The sequence below is a fragment of the Stenella coeruleoalba genome (genome assembly GCF_951394435.1).
Source record: "Stenella coeruleoalba genome assembly, chromosome: 2".
Taxonomy (NCBI): domain Eukaryota; kingdom Metazoa; phylum Chordata; class Mammalia; order Artiodactyla; family Delphinidae; genus Stenella; species Stenella coeruleoalba.
In genome coordinates this window covers 144,566,762-144,583,699 of record NC_137147.1, presented here as the reverse complement: position 1 = coordinate 144,583,699, position 16,938 = coordinate 144,566,762, and the positions used below count along the sequence as shown (strand labels likewise).

The 16,938-nt window shown below is 40.5% G+C and overlaps 1 protein-coding gene across 4 annotated transcripts in view; it reads left to right on the top strand.

Moving 5' to 3' along the window:
• Positions 1–16,938, top strand: part of TLN2 (talin 2) — a 450,537-nt gene that overhangs the window by 282,498 nt on the left and 151,101 nt on the right. For all 4 annotated transcript variants that reach the window (XM_079912034.1, XM_079912031.1, XM_079912032.1 and 1 more), the window contains 3 exons: positions 8,310–8,465; positions 14,233–14,334; positions 15,078–15,154. In XM_079912034.1, the coding sequence (XP_079768160.1) occupies positions 8,310–8,465; positions 14,233–14,334; positions 15,078–15,154 (335 nt within the window). The remainder of the gene's footprint in view (positions 1–8,309; positions 8,466–14,232; positions 14,335–15,077; positions 15,155–16,938) is intronic.

Here is a 16,938-nt window from a genome sequence, read left to right as displayed (position 1 = left end):
AATAATTCAGAGAATCAAAAAGTCAGAGTAACAAGTATGGGTGAGGATGTAGGGAAACTGGAACCCTCATATACTGCTGCTAGGAATGTAAAATGGTGCAGCCACCTTAGAGAAGAGTCTGGCACTTCCTCAATTATTAAACATAGAGATACCATATGACCTAGTAGTTCTACTCCTCGGTACATATGCCCAAGAAAATTCAAAGCACATGTCCACAGAAAAACTTGTACCTGAAAGTGTATAGCTGCATTTAGCAAAAATGTGGAAACAACCCACATGTTCATCAGCTGATGAATGGATGAACAAAATGTGGTATATCCATAAGGTGCAATATTATTTGGTCATAAAAAGAAATGAAGTATACTGCTCCATGCTACAGGCATGGATGAATTTTGGAAATGTTATGTGAAGTCAAAGAAGCCTGTCACAAGATTCCATTGACATAGAATGTCCAGAATGGCAAATCCATAGAGACAGAAAGTAGATTAGTGGCTGCTTAAGAGTGGGGTGGGATCAGCGGACCTATGTGAGTAATAGCTAATGGTACAGGATTTTTCTTTTTTGAGGTGATGAAAATGTTTTAAAATTGACTGTGGTGATAGTTGCACATATCTGTAAATATACTAAAATCCACTGAATTAGATACTTTAAATAGGTCTATTGTATGGTATGTGAATTATATCTCAATAACATTGTAAAAATAAATAATAATACCCTTTTCATCGTTTCCCTCAATGGTACCTATAGTACAATGTCACAATCAGGAAATCGACTTGGTACAGTTCATAGACGTTAATCACATTTCACGTTCTGTTTGTACTCATTTGTGTGTGTGTGTGTGTGTGTTTAGTTCTATGCAGTTTTTTTCATGTGTAGATTTGTGTTACCACCACTGTAGTCAAGATATTGAACTCTAATCCATAGAGAATACCTTGTGCTACCCTTTTATGGCCATACACACGTCCCACCCCTTCCTGTTTCTCCTCACACCCTACTCCCTTCCCCTGGTCTCTGTACCCCCTAGCAACCACTGATTTATTGTCTGTCTCAATAATTTTGTTATTTCAGAAGTACTACATAAACTGAATCATATGATACATAAATTTTTGAGGGTTTTTTTTCATTTAGTAGAATTCCCTTGAGATCTCTCCAAGTCATAATGTGTGTCAGTAGTCCATTGCTTTTTATTGCCAAATAGTATTCCATAGTATGGAAGTACCAGTTTGTTTAGCCATTTATCACTGAAGGACATTTGGGTTGTTTCTAGTTTGTGCCTATTCTGAATAAAGCTGCTGTAAATATTTGTATATAGGTTTTTGTGAGAATGAAGTGTTCATTTCATTGGGCTAAACACCCAAGAGTACAATTGCTGAACCATATGGTAAGAACACACTTAGCGCTATAACAAACAGCCAGACTGTTTTCCAGAGTGACTGTACCATTTGACATTCTTACCAGCAAAATATGAGTGATCCAGTTTCTTATCATCCTCTTCAGCATTTGGTGTTATCATTGTTTTTTTATTTTAGCCTTTCTGATAGATGTTTTATGATATCTTATTGCGGTTTTAATTTGCATTTCCCTGATGGCTAATGATTTTGAACATCTTTTCCTGTGCTTATTTGCCATCTGTATATCCTCTTCAGTGAAATGTCTGTTCATGTTTTATTTGACCAACTTTCTAATTAGATTTTTTTTCTTACTCTTGAGTTTTAAGAGTTCTTTATATATCCTAGGTCCAAGTCCTTTGTTAAATGTGATTTGTGAACATTTTCTCATAGTCTGTAACTTGTCTTTTTATCCTCTTGACAAGGTCTTTCACAGAATACAGGTTCTTAATTTTGAAGATGGGCGTTTTATCATTTTTTACTTTTATGGATCTTGCTTTAAGTGTTACGTCTGAGAGGTCTAACTCTAGGCTCCAAAGATTTTCTCCTGTGTTTAGTTCTAAATGTTCTACAGTTTTACATTTTACATTTAGGTCCATGGTCCACTTGAGTTTGTTTTGTTTAATTTTAATTTTATTTTTTTTGGCTGCATTGCATCTTAATTACGGCACACGGAATCTTTCTTGTGGTGTGCGGGCTTCTCTCTAGTTGTGGCACTTGGGCTCCAGAGGGGGCTGGCTCAGTAGTTGCAGTGTGCGGGCTTAGTTGCCCCGTGGCATGTGGGATCTTAGTTCCTTGATCAGGGGTTGCACCCACGTCCTCTGCATTGGAAGGTGGATTGTTAACCACTGGACCACCAGGGAAGTCCCCACTTGAGTTTGTTTTGTATAAGATGTGAGGTTTTTAGGTCAAGGTTCATTTTTGGCCTATGGATGTCCAGTTGCCCCAGCACTGTTTTTTGAAAGGACTATCCTTCCTCCACCGGATTTTTTCTGTATCCTTGTCAAAATTCATTTGAATACATTGCTATGAATCTATTTCTATTTCTATTCTGTTCTATTGATTTGTGTTGGTCCTTCCACTGATAATCACACTGTCCTGATCACTTTAGCTATATAGTAAGCGTTAACATCAAGTTGAATGATTCTCTTTACTTTTTTCTTCTTTTTCGAAATTGTTTTAGCTAATTTAGGTCCTTTGCCTTTCCATGAACACTTTAGAACAAGGTTGTCTGTATCTACAAAAAACTTAGCTGGGATTTTGATAGGCACTGCATTGAATTTATAGATCAATTGGGGGAGAATTGATAACTTAACTATGTTGAGTTTTTCAATCCATAAACATGATAGTAGATCCTCTTTGATTTCTTTCATCAACATTTTGTAATTTTCAGTGTGCAGATCCTTATACATGTTATAACAATATACAGTCATTTTAATTTTTAGGTTTATTTTTAAATTCAGTGAATAGAGCCGGTAAATTTACAACACATATGTCAGCAGCATGAAATAACCTGTGTGTGTATAAATAAGTGCAACCATTTAGAATATATGGTTAAAAGACATCACACACAGAATAGCACATGCACACACAAAATTATTTGGGTAAGGGACAGTATGTGTTTTAAAGGCATAAGTAACAGATTTCTCTAGACCCCCCAATCTGAACATACCATTAAATTGTGAAGGAAGTTCATTGGCATAATTTAAGAAGTACGTTAAAAGTGATTAATTCACTACTTAGATAGACTATTTGAAATCCTAAATTAAATAAGTCAATGAAATCATAATTTATAAAATGTAAATATTGATATTAAACACACTTAATCATACCACATGGCCTTCAGATCAGTATATATTGTGAGAGAACTAGTTTGATATGTTTATAGGTCCTTCCATCATATTTTCCTCTGTATCTGTGTACATCTTGTCCTAATATTCAGAGCATTATGCAGTTGAGCCTTGAACAACATGGGGGTTAGCGGGCATCGACCCTTTGCGTGGTCCAAAATCCGCGTATAACTTACAGTTGGCCCTCTGTACCTGCAGTTTGTCTGTATTCACGGTTCCACATTTGTGGATTCAACCTGTATGGATCATGTAGTTCTATAGTATTAGCTATTGAAAAGAAGTGGACTCACCTGGTTCAAACCCATGTGGTTCAAGGGTACTTCATACTGTATTTTATATTGTTATAAGAGAAAGTGCTTGGGTGTTGGAGTCGGAAAGACTGGCCTAGAATTCTTGATGCAATATTGCCTATGTGAGAAATGGCAGAAACTCGTGACTTGGAGAGACATCCTTAACCTTCTGAAACCTCAGTTTCTTCATGTGAAAAATGGGAATGGTAATTCTTTACAGAGCTCTAATGAAGATTAAGTGAGGTAATGTATGTAAAGAAATGTAGTAGCTGGAATGTAGGGATATTTGATACATTCTAGGTTATCCCAACTCCTTAACCCTCTTCACAATTCCCTAATTCCTGGCCCTTGAGTCCTCCAACTTTTCATTAGCTTTTAGAGTTCATGATACAGAGCAGGGGTTGGCAAACTTTTTAGTAAAGGGCCCAGGTAGTCAATATCTTAGCCTTTGCTAGTCGAACCACTCATCTCTGTGCTCGTATCCTGAAATCAGTAGGCAATATGTAAATAAATGAGCATGGTGTGTTTCTGTAAAGCTTTATTTATGGATTGTGAAATTTCAGTTTCATATACTTTTCATGTTTCATGAAGTATTATTACTCTTAATTTTTTTTTTCAACCATTTGAAAATAGAAAATTCACTCTTAGCTCTCAGGCCAAAAAAGAGGTGCCGGGGGGAGCAGAAAACTGCATTTAGTACCTGCCATAGTTTGCTGACCCCAATAGAGAGGATGTCTGTAATAAGCCTGTTACGTGGCAGTGTTCTCAGTGGCTAAGAACATATCCTTCGAAAAGAAAGACCTGGGACCTGGGTTTGGAATTCTGGCTTTGCCACTTAGTTTGACCTTCGATAAGTTACTTTACCTTCCATCTCTAAAGCTCAGCTTGCTCACCTAGAGTGCTGAGTTTTTGTGAGGTTAAAGGAAGTAATATAGAAGGGGGGACTGTTGCACAAATGATCTCAATAAATGGGAGCTGTAAACATCTACAGTCTTCCTCTTTCATTGAAATCTTTTGCAGTTTATCTTGATAAGTTTTTCAGAACCCCATAAGGAACGGTAGGGCATTTCCCATGACTTGTAAAGAATCTTGTTTCTCTCCCGGAAACCCTTGTGTGGAAACCTTCTGAGTTATAAACTTGCCTTTAACCTTCCCTGCAACCACAACCAGAGCCTTGAGGGTTAGATGGCTTGGGAGCTGAGCCTCTTCTCCCCTCGACTGTAAAAGCATCATAGAGGGCATTCAGAGCATCTCAGAATCATGAATTAAATCAACATGGATTGCCAGTTGTTTTAGGGAGAGAAATGGCTAATGAACAGGGTCTTTAGCACCATTTTGCTTTGGAGCAGCCATCCCTTTCTGCCGTGCTCCTAAAAGAAAAAAAGCATACTGATGACACAGCAAAGCACACAAGGCAGCACTTTGGCAGGAAGCCAGTAGAGAACTCTGGTGAGCACAGCTGGATCACAGGCTTAGGCCACATTGAAGTTGGGCTTAGAGCCAAAGCATGCCCAACGCTTAGCCCACTGGCATCCCTCCACCCAAGTCCGAATCTGATGTAAGGCACAGGTGATGTCAGAATCAGCCAATATCCACACCTGTGAGAAGAGCCCGAGGCTGAGCAGGATTGATAACAGCCAGCTGCCAGGACCGAACCCACAGTAATGGTTGAGATGTGCTTGAAAGAGGAGCGGCAGGGCTTATTAGTAGATCCTGACTTTCCTTGGTAGAATACATACCTTCTCCTGCCTGTAAGTCATGTGAGCGCGACACATCCTCAAAACAAAACCAACCTGATGAGGACTGCCTCGAGAGAGAAGTTGCTAGGTAGCTGGCATACTCACACCCACAGTCTGCGTGTGTCTGCACGAGAGAGACGGGTCTTCACTGCATCCTGCCTAGCCTAATTGCTTCTCCTGGAGATAAGGATGCTGGTGTCTGTAGTTGGAGACGTGTGGAGTGGACTGAGATTCGAGATTTGGAGAGGAAGGGGGAGCCTTATTGCCTCTGGACCTTCTATCATGCAGGTCTGCCACTGAGGGTCTAAGACAGGTCCTCTGTCAGGGGAGCCCCTTTTATCACTAGCACAGAGCCGAGCCCCTCGCTGTTTTAACTTTCTCCAGCTGCTCTGCATTTTGCGGGTAGGCACTGAATTAATTGTGTCCCTTGATGGTGGTCTCTGTTGCTGAGCGACAGTATTTTCTGAGTTCCTTATATACCCTTCCCCCGTAGTCGTGACCTTCTAATGGAATGCCCACTGTAAGTTGTTTGCTTGTTCACTCTGGTTTCCTCTCCCAGGCCAGAACCATCTCGACAGGAGTCAGGGCAATCCATCACTATCCTGTATTCCCTCACCCCAAAGCCCCTCACTGGGGAAGTACAGATTTGAAAGGAGGAAGGCAACAGCTGCAAACCATATTTTATTTCTGATCCCCTTCCTGGTGCCAGCAGCTGGGCTGGTACCAACCCTGTGTGACTAAACTAGCCGCCTGGAACCTCTCCACGTAAATCTTTGTGGCTCCTGAAGCCAAATGATGTGTACTGGCATGGTCCACCCTGCGCTGATATCACCCCTGGTGGAAATGGCCTCTCCACAAAGGATCTGACTCTTCTCTGAGTTTTTCCTAACTCGGAGGTCCTTACAGTGCCATATTCCCCTCCTCAGACACCCACACAGATTCCTAATGCCTTTATCTCCTCCTCTTGGGAGGAAACTGGAGGTGTGCCGTGACCTTCACTGTTTGACGGTTTATGAACTGCCCACAGGGGCTGGGAGGAGTGTTTTTGCCTTTTCTCTAATTGCTTCCATCAGAAGTAGTATACTGTGGTAGACAGTCTTTTTTGAAGTCAGAGATGTTTTTGAGCTGCTGAAATCTGTGTTCTAATTCTGGCTTTATCACTTACTACTGTTTGCCGTGGGCAAGTCGCTGGTTCCTTCATTTCAAGACTGGCATGATGCTGATGCCACCGCCACCAGCATTTGGGTGATGCTCTGAAAATTAATGGATAATGATTGTTAAGTATCTGTCACACTCCTGGCTTGTTTTAAGTGCCTGTCTCCTTGTACACACACCCGTGTATACTTGCGTACTTTGTGCTAATTTATATATGTATTCCTCTGGTAATAGTGGTTTGGGCATTGCTAGGTTTCTGCAGATATTTTTTGAAAAGCTTGTTTTTTTCCTGACAACAATAGGAATGTGTATTAAGTTTTTCGAAAAAGGGAAAGCACATGAAAAAATACAAATTGTACGAGATGATCATTGGCACCATTTTGTCATGTAATGAATTTTCTGAAAATTCTATTTAAAATTTTATTTCACGTAGGATCATGCTGTACAGTCGACTTTTTAATGTGAATGAATTTTTATTATGAATCCACTTGTTTTCCTATAATATGATTTTTAAGAGTTGTAGTCTATTATTTGGATGTACCATAATTTATTTATCATATCTCTTGTGGTTGAACTTTGTTGGTTATTTCTAGTTTTTCACTGTGATAAACTCTAGTTGATCCTCTTGCAGCATAATCTTTATACACATTTATAAGTTCTTTTTGAATAAGTTTTGAAAAGCAAGTTGGGTTAAAAGTAGAAACATTTTTAAAGCTTTGAATCTTAAAGCTTTGAATTTTAAAGCTTTTCTTCCATAAAGCCTTTGCTATTTTAAATGCCCACGAGTAGTGGTCCCCCTTCATACCTTCTTTAATTGAGTATTAAGTTTTTTAAAAAACTATTACATATACATGAAAATTTATCTTATTTCTTATTATCTAGTTACTTATTTAAACATTTTCTGTTCATGTTCTTTGCCACTTATGTTTGATGATTTATGATAACCTTTAGTATATGAAGTGTATGAAATCTTTTATCATACTATTTGTTGTAGATATTTATTCCCCAGTCATTTGCCTTTTAATTTCTTTATGGTGAGGTCTCTTTCTTTTTCTCCCACTCTTTCTTTCTTTTTTAAAAAAATGTATCAAAGTCCATATATTTTATAGTTAAAGCTATTAATCTTTTCCTTTAGTTATTTTTTTATGTTAGCTTTTGTGCTAAGAAGTCATTTCCCCCTGAGAAATCACAAAAATATCCAACTGTGTGTTCTTCCTAAATGATTTACCTTTTTTGGATTTCTTGTGGCATGAGTGTGAGGTAGGGATTCATTATTTTAATAGGCATGATGACTGTTTCTTTAAAAACTTATTAAAACTAATCATAAAATGTTTTAAGGGTCAGTAGATACACATAAAAAATACCAAAATGAAGAACCCAAATGGAAATATATTTCAGTGATTATGAAAAAAAAAAAAAGGCTGTGTTTAGTATTGAGAAGATGCTACTCTGGCAGTTGTAGTTAATTCTAAACAGCTAAAGTGCCGTATTTAAATTCCACATTAACCCTTTTTTGTTACTCACTGAGGTGGCTACTGGGAGTGATAATATTTGGAGTTCACTTTAACTTCTTTTTCTCTGCATATCTTTTTTCTGTCACAATCTCTGTTTTTGGAGCAACCTGCCCTCCTGGACAGTATCTCTCTCCAGGAAGTGTGCCTTTGTGGATCCTTCCAGTCTTCTGATGGCTCTGTTTTAGCTTCCATTCCTTTAATTTATGAGTGATTTATCTAGTCTTAAAATTCTGGTTTTCCGATAGCCCTGCCAGTTTTCAAAACACAGTGTTGTAGGTTGACCGTAGGTAAAACATCACGAAATCACTGATAACTTGGAAAAATCAGATGTATTCAGAGGAAGAGCACTGACTCTTGGTACCTCCTGTTTCAGGAAAAGATGAAAGGCAAGAACAAGCTGGTGCCTCGCCTGCTGGGGATCACCAAGGACTCGGTGATGCGCGTGGATGAAAAGACCAAGGAAGTGCTGCAGGAGTGGCCACTCACCACAGTCAAGCGCTGGGCAGCCTCACCCAAGAGCTTCACACTGGTAGGGACTGGCTGAAGGCAGTGAGTGGGCCAGCATGGCCTTGGGTGATATCGTGGGGCAGGGAAACAATACAAGCCCATTGCGTTTCCCTGCCCTTGGAGAGGGACAGATGGTGGGGGTCCACGAGGGCAGGGGTGGGCACTGGTCCAGAAGTGAGCGAGATGTCTGAGAGCTGGGTCTCATTGGCCACCTCTTCCTCTCTAGTGCTCTAAGTCTGTCTGAGTTCTTTAATTAGAAAGAGCCAGTCAAGGATGATTCTTAGTCTCTGTGGTCCTGATGCCATGCCTAGTATACCCTAAAACGCAACTTTATAACGCCCTGAGGCCCGTACAAAGGCTCCCTCCTCATCTCTAGTTGTTTTAGAAGTTCCTAAGAATTGTGACAACTTGCCAAGCTGTGTTTTCCCAGCCTGCCTATGAAGAGAACATTGTTGTATGGTGGAAATAGCATAGACTGTGGGGTAGCATTCGAAATCAGCTTTCATTCCCAGCTCTGTGCCCTTGCTCAAGTTACTTCTCCTCTCTGAGCCTTAATGTCCTCAGCTGTGAAATGGGGGTAGTAATACCTGTTTCACAGAGTTGTCATAATCAAATGAGACGATGATAATAAAATGCTCAAAGTGAAATACATGGAAAGTAGGGAGAATATTTGTTCCAGACCTTTAAACCTCTGAATTCTTCCTCCCAATCTCAGTATCTGCTCTTAACAGAGTATACCATGTGGCCTTAACTGTAGCCAGCCACATTGGTATGTGAGAATTGGTAGGGCAATTATTTTGTAGCACATATCGAGCCATAAGAGAAATCAGAAAGTGTTGACATTTGTGAATTTCTTCAGCACTCCTGAATTGTACTATTCTCCAGCTCTTGTGAACGCTTGAACTAACTGCATCTAGGCAAGATCTTATAATAGGGCATCAGAAAAAAGGTATAAGGAAGGGGCCTTGGTGGGAGTATTAGTTATCTAATTTGATCATTGATTGATAGACTCTTGCCAGTTGGGAGGAATCTTCAGAAAACATACCTTCTTTCCTGTAACAGCTGTATCCGCATGGCCCTTAAAAAGTAGGTGTTCACGCTTAGTGAACTAAGTTCTCATCTTCCATTGTAGGTAATTGTGGATAATTTCTAAAATAGAAAAATCAAGAAATCAATATAAATATGTTATTTAGAAATACTAGAAGAAATTGCTAAAAAGGATTCAAAGTAGTTGCATGGGGGATGGAAAGTGAAGGTGGGAATGGGTAGGGCAGGCATAGCTATGTTTTGTTATATACATTTTGATACTATTGGTCTTTTTAAGCTAGACCCAAGTACTGCTTTTTTAAAAACAAAAAGTTATTAAAAACTGTTGCGAATTGCAGTAACTACCTGAAGCGAAAGAGAGAACAAATATCAATGTTTTTGCTGAAGTTGGATTAAAGCCTATAACCTGTAAAGTTTCTTTCCTTCCTACCCAGCTTTAATTTAATATACAAGTGTTTAGAGATTTTCCTGTTGTCTTTCTGTTATTGAGTTTTAGTTTGTTTCTCTTATGGTCAATGAGATGTACTGTGATTCTGTTAATGTTCATGGAACATACTTTGTATGATTTCAATCTGTAGAATTTTAAGGTTTGTTTTATATCACAGGGATATGATCATTCTTGGAGAATGTTCCATGAGTGCTTGAAAAGAATGTGCATTCTGCTGTTGGGTGTAGTGTCCTATAAATGCCAGTTAGATCCTGTTAGCTGTTGGTGGTATTTCAGTCTTACATATCCTTGTTAATTTTCTGTCTAGTAATTCTAACAATTCCTGAGAGTGAAGTTCCCAACAGCAATTGGGGATTTTTTCTATTTCTCCTTTCATCTCTATCAGTTTTTGTTTCATGTATTTTGAAGCTCTGCTGTTCTGTATCTGTACATTTAAGATTATGCTATGTTCTTAATGGAGAAATTGTTCTATCATTATGTTCTTTTGTTCATAGTAAAGATTTTGCTCTGCAGTTTGCTTTATCTTACATTGGTATAGCCACTCATGCTTTTTTAAATTAGGTGTTTGAATGTTATATTTTTTCTACCCTTTTACTTTAAACCTAGTTATATTGTTAGGTTTTAAATGAATTTCATGTAGAGAGCATGGAGTTGGGTTGTGCTTTTTATTAAAATTCACTCTTGTAATCAATGTATTTAGGCCAATTATCTTTTAAGCTAATTATTAATGTTAGGTATTATGTCTACCATTTTATTTTTTTTTTGTTTATTTTATTCTCTATTTTTCTTGCCTTCCTGTGGGTTACTTGAACATTTTTTTAGAGTTCCATTTTTTTTTAATTTTTTTTCATGAATTAATTTTTGGCTGCATTGGGTCTTCGTTGCTGCACGTGGGCTTTCTCTAGTTGCGGCGAGCTGGGGCTACTCTTTGTTGCAGTGAGCGGTCTTCTCATTGTGGTGGCTTCTCTTGTTGCAGAGAACAGGCTCTAGGCACGTGGGGTTCAGTAGTTGTGGTACGTGGGCTCAGTAGTTGTGGCTCATGGCCTCTAGAGCGCAGGCTTAGTAGTTGTGACGCACGGGGCTTAGTTGCTCCGCGGCATGTGGGATCTTCCCAGGCCAGGGCTCGAACCTGTGTCCCCTGCATTGGCAGGTGGATTCCTAACCACCGTGCCACCAGGGAAGTCCCTAGAGTTCCTTTCTTTTTTTTAAAGGTTTCACCAGAGTTTTCTTTTATAAATTTATTTTTTATTTAATTTTGGCTATGTTGGGTCTTCGTTTCTGTGCGAGGGCTTTCTCCAGTTGTGGCAAGTGGGGACCACTCTTCATCGCAGTGTGCGGGCCTCTCACTGCAGCGGCCTCTCCTGTTGTGGAGCACAGGCTTCAGACATGCAGGCTCAGTAGTTGTGGCTCACGGGCCTAGTTGCTCCACGGCATGTGGGATCCTCCCAGACCAGGGCTCGAACCCATATCCCCTGCACTGACAGGCAGACTCTCAACCACTGCACCACCAGGGAATCCCCTCCATTTTTTTTTTTTTTTTTTTTTTTTTTTTGCGGTACGCCAGCCTCTCACCGCTGTGGCCTCTCCCGCTGCAGAGCACAGGCTCCGGACGCGCAGGCCCAGCGGCCATGGCTCACGGGCCCAGCCGCTCCGCAGCATGCGGGATCCCCCCGGACTGGGGCACGAACCCATGTCCCCTGCATCGGCAGGCGGACTCTCAACCACTGCGCCACCAGGGAAGCCCTCCATTTTTATTTATAATCTTTTTGAGCATATTTCTTTGCATAGTGCTCTTAGTAGTTATTCTAGATACTATCATATATGTCTGAAATTAATTACCACCTACTAGCATCAATGTTTCACCACTTCAAATAAAATATAAAAACTTTACTTCCATTTAGGTCTGTTTACACTCCACACTTTTTGAGTATAATTGTTTAAATATTTCTTCTGTATACATTGACCACTACGTGAGATGGTGTTACAGCTTTTGCTTCAACCATAAAATAAAACTGAAGAAAACTCATGAGGTGAAGGATAGTCTATTACATTTACTTCTGTTTTTATCCATCTCATTGTTCTTTCTCTTTCAAGTTCCCAGTCTTCTTTTCTCATTTTCATTATGTTTGGAGAGCTTTCTTTAGCCATTCTTTAAAGGTAGGTCTGCTAGCAACAAATTCTTAGTTTTCCTTCATCTGAGAATGTTATATCCCCTTCATTCATGAAGGTTAATTTTGCCAAATACAGGATTTGAGATCCACAGTTCTTTTCTTTTAGCACTCGAGAAGTGTCATTCTACTTCTTTCTGGCCTCTGTGGTTTCAGAATAGAAATTTTCTGTCATCGGATTGGTATTCCTTTGTAGGTAATATGTTGCTTTTCTATGGATGTTTTTAAGTTTTTCTTTTCTCTAGTTTTCAAAAATTCTTGGGGTGGGTTTCTTAGGTTGATTCTATTTTGGGTTTGCTTAGCTTCTTGAATTTGTAGGTTTATATCTTTCACTAATTTAGAGACGTTTTCAGCCATTATTTCTTTTAATACTTTTTTTTTGGGGGGGGTGTCCCACACTCTACTCTCCTTCCATATTTCTGATGATATGGATGTTAGGTCTTTTCATATATATATATATATTTTTTTTTTTTCCCCTGCCATGCCACACAGCTTGTGTGATCTCAGTTCCTCAGCCAGGAATTGAACCCTGGCTGTGGCAGTGAAAGCCCAGAATCCTAACCACTAGGCCACCAGGGAACTCCCATTAGGTCTTTTTGTAAATTGTTCCACAGACCCCTGAAGCTCTGTTGTATTTTGTCTGTTTCCTGTTGTTTCGCTTGACTAAATTCTGTTGATCTGTTTTCAAGTTTATTGATTCTTTTCTTTGTCATTTCCATACTACTGTTTATATCCTGTGCATTCTACTTCAGTTATGGTATTGTTTAATTCTAAAATTTCAATTTGGTTCCTTTTTATGACTTGGGTTTCTTCGTTGAATCTTTCTATTGTTTTCATTTGTTTTGGGAGAATTTTTAATTGGGCATTGAAACATATTTTATTATTCAAAATCAAAATTCCTCATCAGGTAATTCCAACATCTGCTTCATTTCAATATTGGCCTCAGTTGATTATCTTTTTTTTTTTTTTTGCGGTACACGGGCCTCTCACTGTTGTGGCCTCTCCTGTTGCGGAGCACAGGCTCTGGACGCACAGGCTCAGCAGCCATGGCTCACGGGCCTAGCTGCTACAGGGCATGTGGGATCTTCCCAGACCGGGGCACGAACCTGTGTCCCCTGCATCGGCAGGCAGACTCTCAACCACTGCGCCACCAGGGAAGCCCTGATTATCTTTTTTTACGTTGTAGTTATCCTGGTTCTTTACATGAATAGTGATTTTCAATTATATCCTAGATGTTTTGATTATGATAATAGGAGACTCTTGATCTTATTTATATCTTCTGTTGTAGCAGACAGTCAACTTGTTTAGGTTTAGTGTGTAGTGTTCTGGCTGTAGGTTTAGTGTGTAGTGTTCTAGTGTTCAAGTCTTTGTGGACTTGATTTGCAATGGCAGTTTATTTTCTGAGCCCTTGCATTGCTATTCTGGATTGCTTTGTACTTCTGACCCTGCTGGGGTTCCTGTTCAAAGCCTGTTGGTGCTCGGGGTGTGGGGGAAGAAGGTACTTCCTTGGGCCACCTGCTATTGCTGGCTGACCTTTGTTAGGGGAGGTAGAAGCTACTGAGCCTGAATCTACTTATGCCACTGAGTGGAGGGGAGGGAGACACAGGGCTTCACTGTGGCCACTGCTGCAAAGTGACCAGATCACCTGCCTGCCTGGGTTGTGGAGCAGGGCCTGGGATGACCAGACTTTCACTGCTTTGCAGGTGCTGGTGAGCAACAACCTAGGTTGTGGAGCTGCTCGAGGCTCCCAACTAGGTCTCTGTTGGGCTTCCCCTCTCCTGGTCCCTTGGCCAAAGAGAACAGGCTTTTGAGAACTTACCATTGGACGTTCCAAGTTTCAGCCCTCTCCAGCACCCAGTCTTTGGGGTATGGGATCTAAAACAAAACTCAAGAACTCTTCAGACTGTGGTTCTTCAGGTCCTGAGGTCACCAGCCAGTCTACCTTTCCAGCTTTCAGAGCCCCTTACCATTGCTTGTTGAATAAATTTTAGGATGTTCAGTTGTATTTAGAGGGGGCAAGCAAGAAAGAGTGAATCCATGCCAGAACCTGTTCCAAAACTGGACCCCCTCACCTTTAAAACTGCTGATGTGCTGTATTTCTTCTAATGTGGGTTTTGTCCCCCCAGGATTTTGGGGAGTATCAGGAAAGCTACTATTCAGTACAGACCACTGAGGGAGAGCAAATATCCCAGCTGATTGCAGGCTACATTGACATCATCCTCAAAAAGGTATTTCATACTGATGCAAATTGGACAACACTTCTCTATTAAAAGACTCAGTTTAGGTGATGAAGCTCCCTGAAAAACAAACAAGCAAGCAGGCATCTCATGGAAAGTACTTGATTCACTGATTGAATCTTTAACATTAAGATTGCTTAAGTGTGAAGTCTTTAACCTCATATCCTAGGAGATTTCTGATTTTGCTGCAGCTCATATTTGTGTCATTGACTGCCAAGTCATGAGCAATAGTGCATCATTTAGCTAATGAATGAGCCTGGCTAACCCCTCAGCGTCTTCCTCTCTACGTAATTGTTATGCTTTCCGGCCTCTATAGAAACTGGCTTTAGGATCTGAAGATATTCCTTTTCTTTCTTCTCTCTCTCTCTCTCTTTTTTAACCTATTTTAATGGGGGGTTATATGCCATAGTGGTATACCTTTCCTAGGGCTTCAAGATACAGCCCACAAAAATAGCCAAGTTCTACCGGAATGTTTATATCTATGTCTTGATTTTAACTGTATAAAATTGTGCAGTACTGTTACACAGAAGACATTATATATCTCTCTGTATTAAATAATATATTTCTTTTTCATTACTATTGCTTTGTTTCACCCATCACTTATTAATTATCCAATACAACGAATTTGGGGTAAACCTTAACAGATCTGCTTGTGTGGCTCATTTTAAAAGGCCTCTTAAAATGGTCTTGTGTCAAGACCTGCTGACTTTCGTTTTTGTCTTGTTTTACCTCAGAAACAAAGTAAAGATAGATTTGGACTAGAGGGCGATGAGGAGTCAACTATGTTAGAAGAGTCCGTTTCCCCCAAAAAGTAAGTATCGTTAAGAACACTGGAGAACTGGCTTCTCCCTGGACACAGGGCAGGTTTCCTCGTGCCAGCTCTGGGGCTGTTGCCCTGAAGTCCCTCACGTGGAGGAGGTGATAGTGGATGAGATAGATGAGTCTTGCTTCTCGAAGTGTGGTCCCCAGACCATTGTCATCAGGGTTGAGGGTGTCTTGTTGGGGCAGCGGTGGCTGGGGACTTCAGGGAGACACTGAACAGGATGTAGTGCGTAATTCCACCTTTAGACACAGTGAGCCTTCATGAGTCCTGTTCTGAATTTCTGATTTAAATCTCATAAACTGCATCATTATCATCAGAGCCTGGAGACTGAGTTTAATTCTGTACCTTTGGGCTAGGGGCCTAGCTGGTAGAGGAGTTTTTGTTTATGGGATGCTTTTACCTGCCACGCTTGATACATATGTCATGAGGCAGCAGAGGAACAAGAAAAGAACATGGACCCTGGAGCCAGAGTTACTGGGTTCAAATCTGAGGTCTGTTTTCTAATGTGTGGCCTTGGGGACATTATGAATTTATTTTCTCTGTCTCTTTCATCTCATCTATAAAATGAGAATAATGATTGATCATACTACCTCATAAGTTTGAATTTAATGATTGAGTTACTAATAAAGCACATAAAACAATCCCTGGTACATAATAAATGTTTACTATTATCATCATTTTAAATTCAGAATAATCTCAATTTAGCTCCATTTTATAAATGAGGAAACTGAGATTTATTAAAATTAAGTAACATCTAATAAGGGAGACTTGTTGACCAAAACCTATTCAGCTACTCCCTTGATGTTAAATAGAGCACTGTAGTAATAACTTTTCTTGTCTGTACTTTATTGTGTGTGTCCATCTTGCTGTCTCACTTGATCTCAGCAGCATCCCCTTGTGGAAGAGGTAGGCTAGATTTTATCATCCCCAGTTCATAGATGAGGAAACCAAAGCTCCTAGAGGTTAGTTGAGATGCGTGCATGTGGCAGAGCCAGGACTCAGATTCAGGTGTTCTGATGTCTCCTATAGTGCACTGCCAGAGAGTTCGAGCATATTCCACCACGTTGAAGTTGTCTAGTAATAGGAATTGTTTCTCTGATGTTGCTACTCTGTACACTTTCTCACAGTTTGCATCATAATCCCCTTGAAGGTGCTTTTCCGTTTGTCCCTTATTTGTACGCAAGTTGGAACCAAATTTGATGTGGTGCATTTCAAGTACTACTTGCTACCCTCTGGCAAAAGACCTTAATTTCTTGAAATTATTAATGACCATTAGATGGACATTAGTAACCTAGTACTTCCTAATAGGGTGAGCTGTTCACTTCCTAGGATTCTGCTGTGCTTGAACTTCTCCTAGGAGCAGCTCAGTAAGTGTCTGAGCCCCACGTGCTGGGACCCTCCCCACTGATGCAGACGGCATCATGGTGCGGTCTGGTCATGGCAAGCAGGTAGAGTGGTCCAGGGGAGTTCCTCATCACTAGACCTTCCACTTCGCCCTGTATTAGACATTGGCTGAGATCTTGCAATGCAGCTGAGCTCCGAGAGGAGCCATAGATCCACCCTCCCTAGTGCCAGCCCCTCCGCAGATGTTAATGTTGCTGTGTGGATGCCTGTTGCTTGGAATCCTAGCTTGGCTCACAAGCTTTGCCCTGGACAACAGGGAGTGACCTGCAGTGGTTCCAGAACCCTGGGACAGAGGCTGCTGTGCCTTAATGCAGCTGCTCAGCAACCCTGCCCCCCCACCCCACCCCGCAGACTCCCCCGGACTCTCC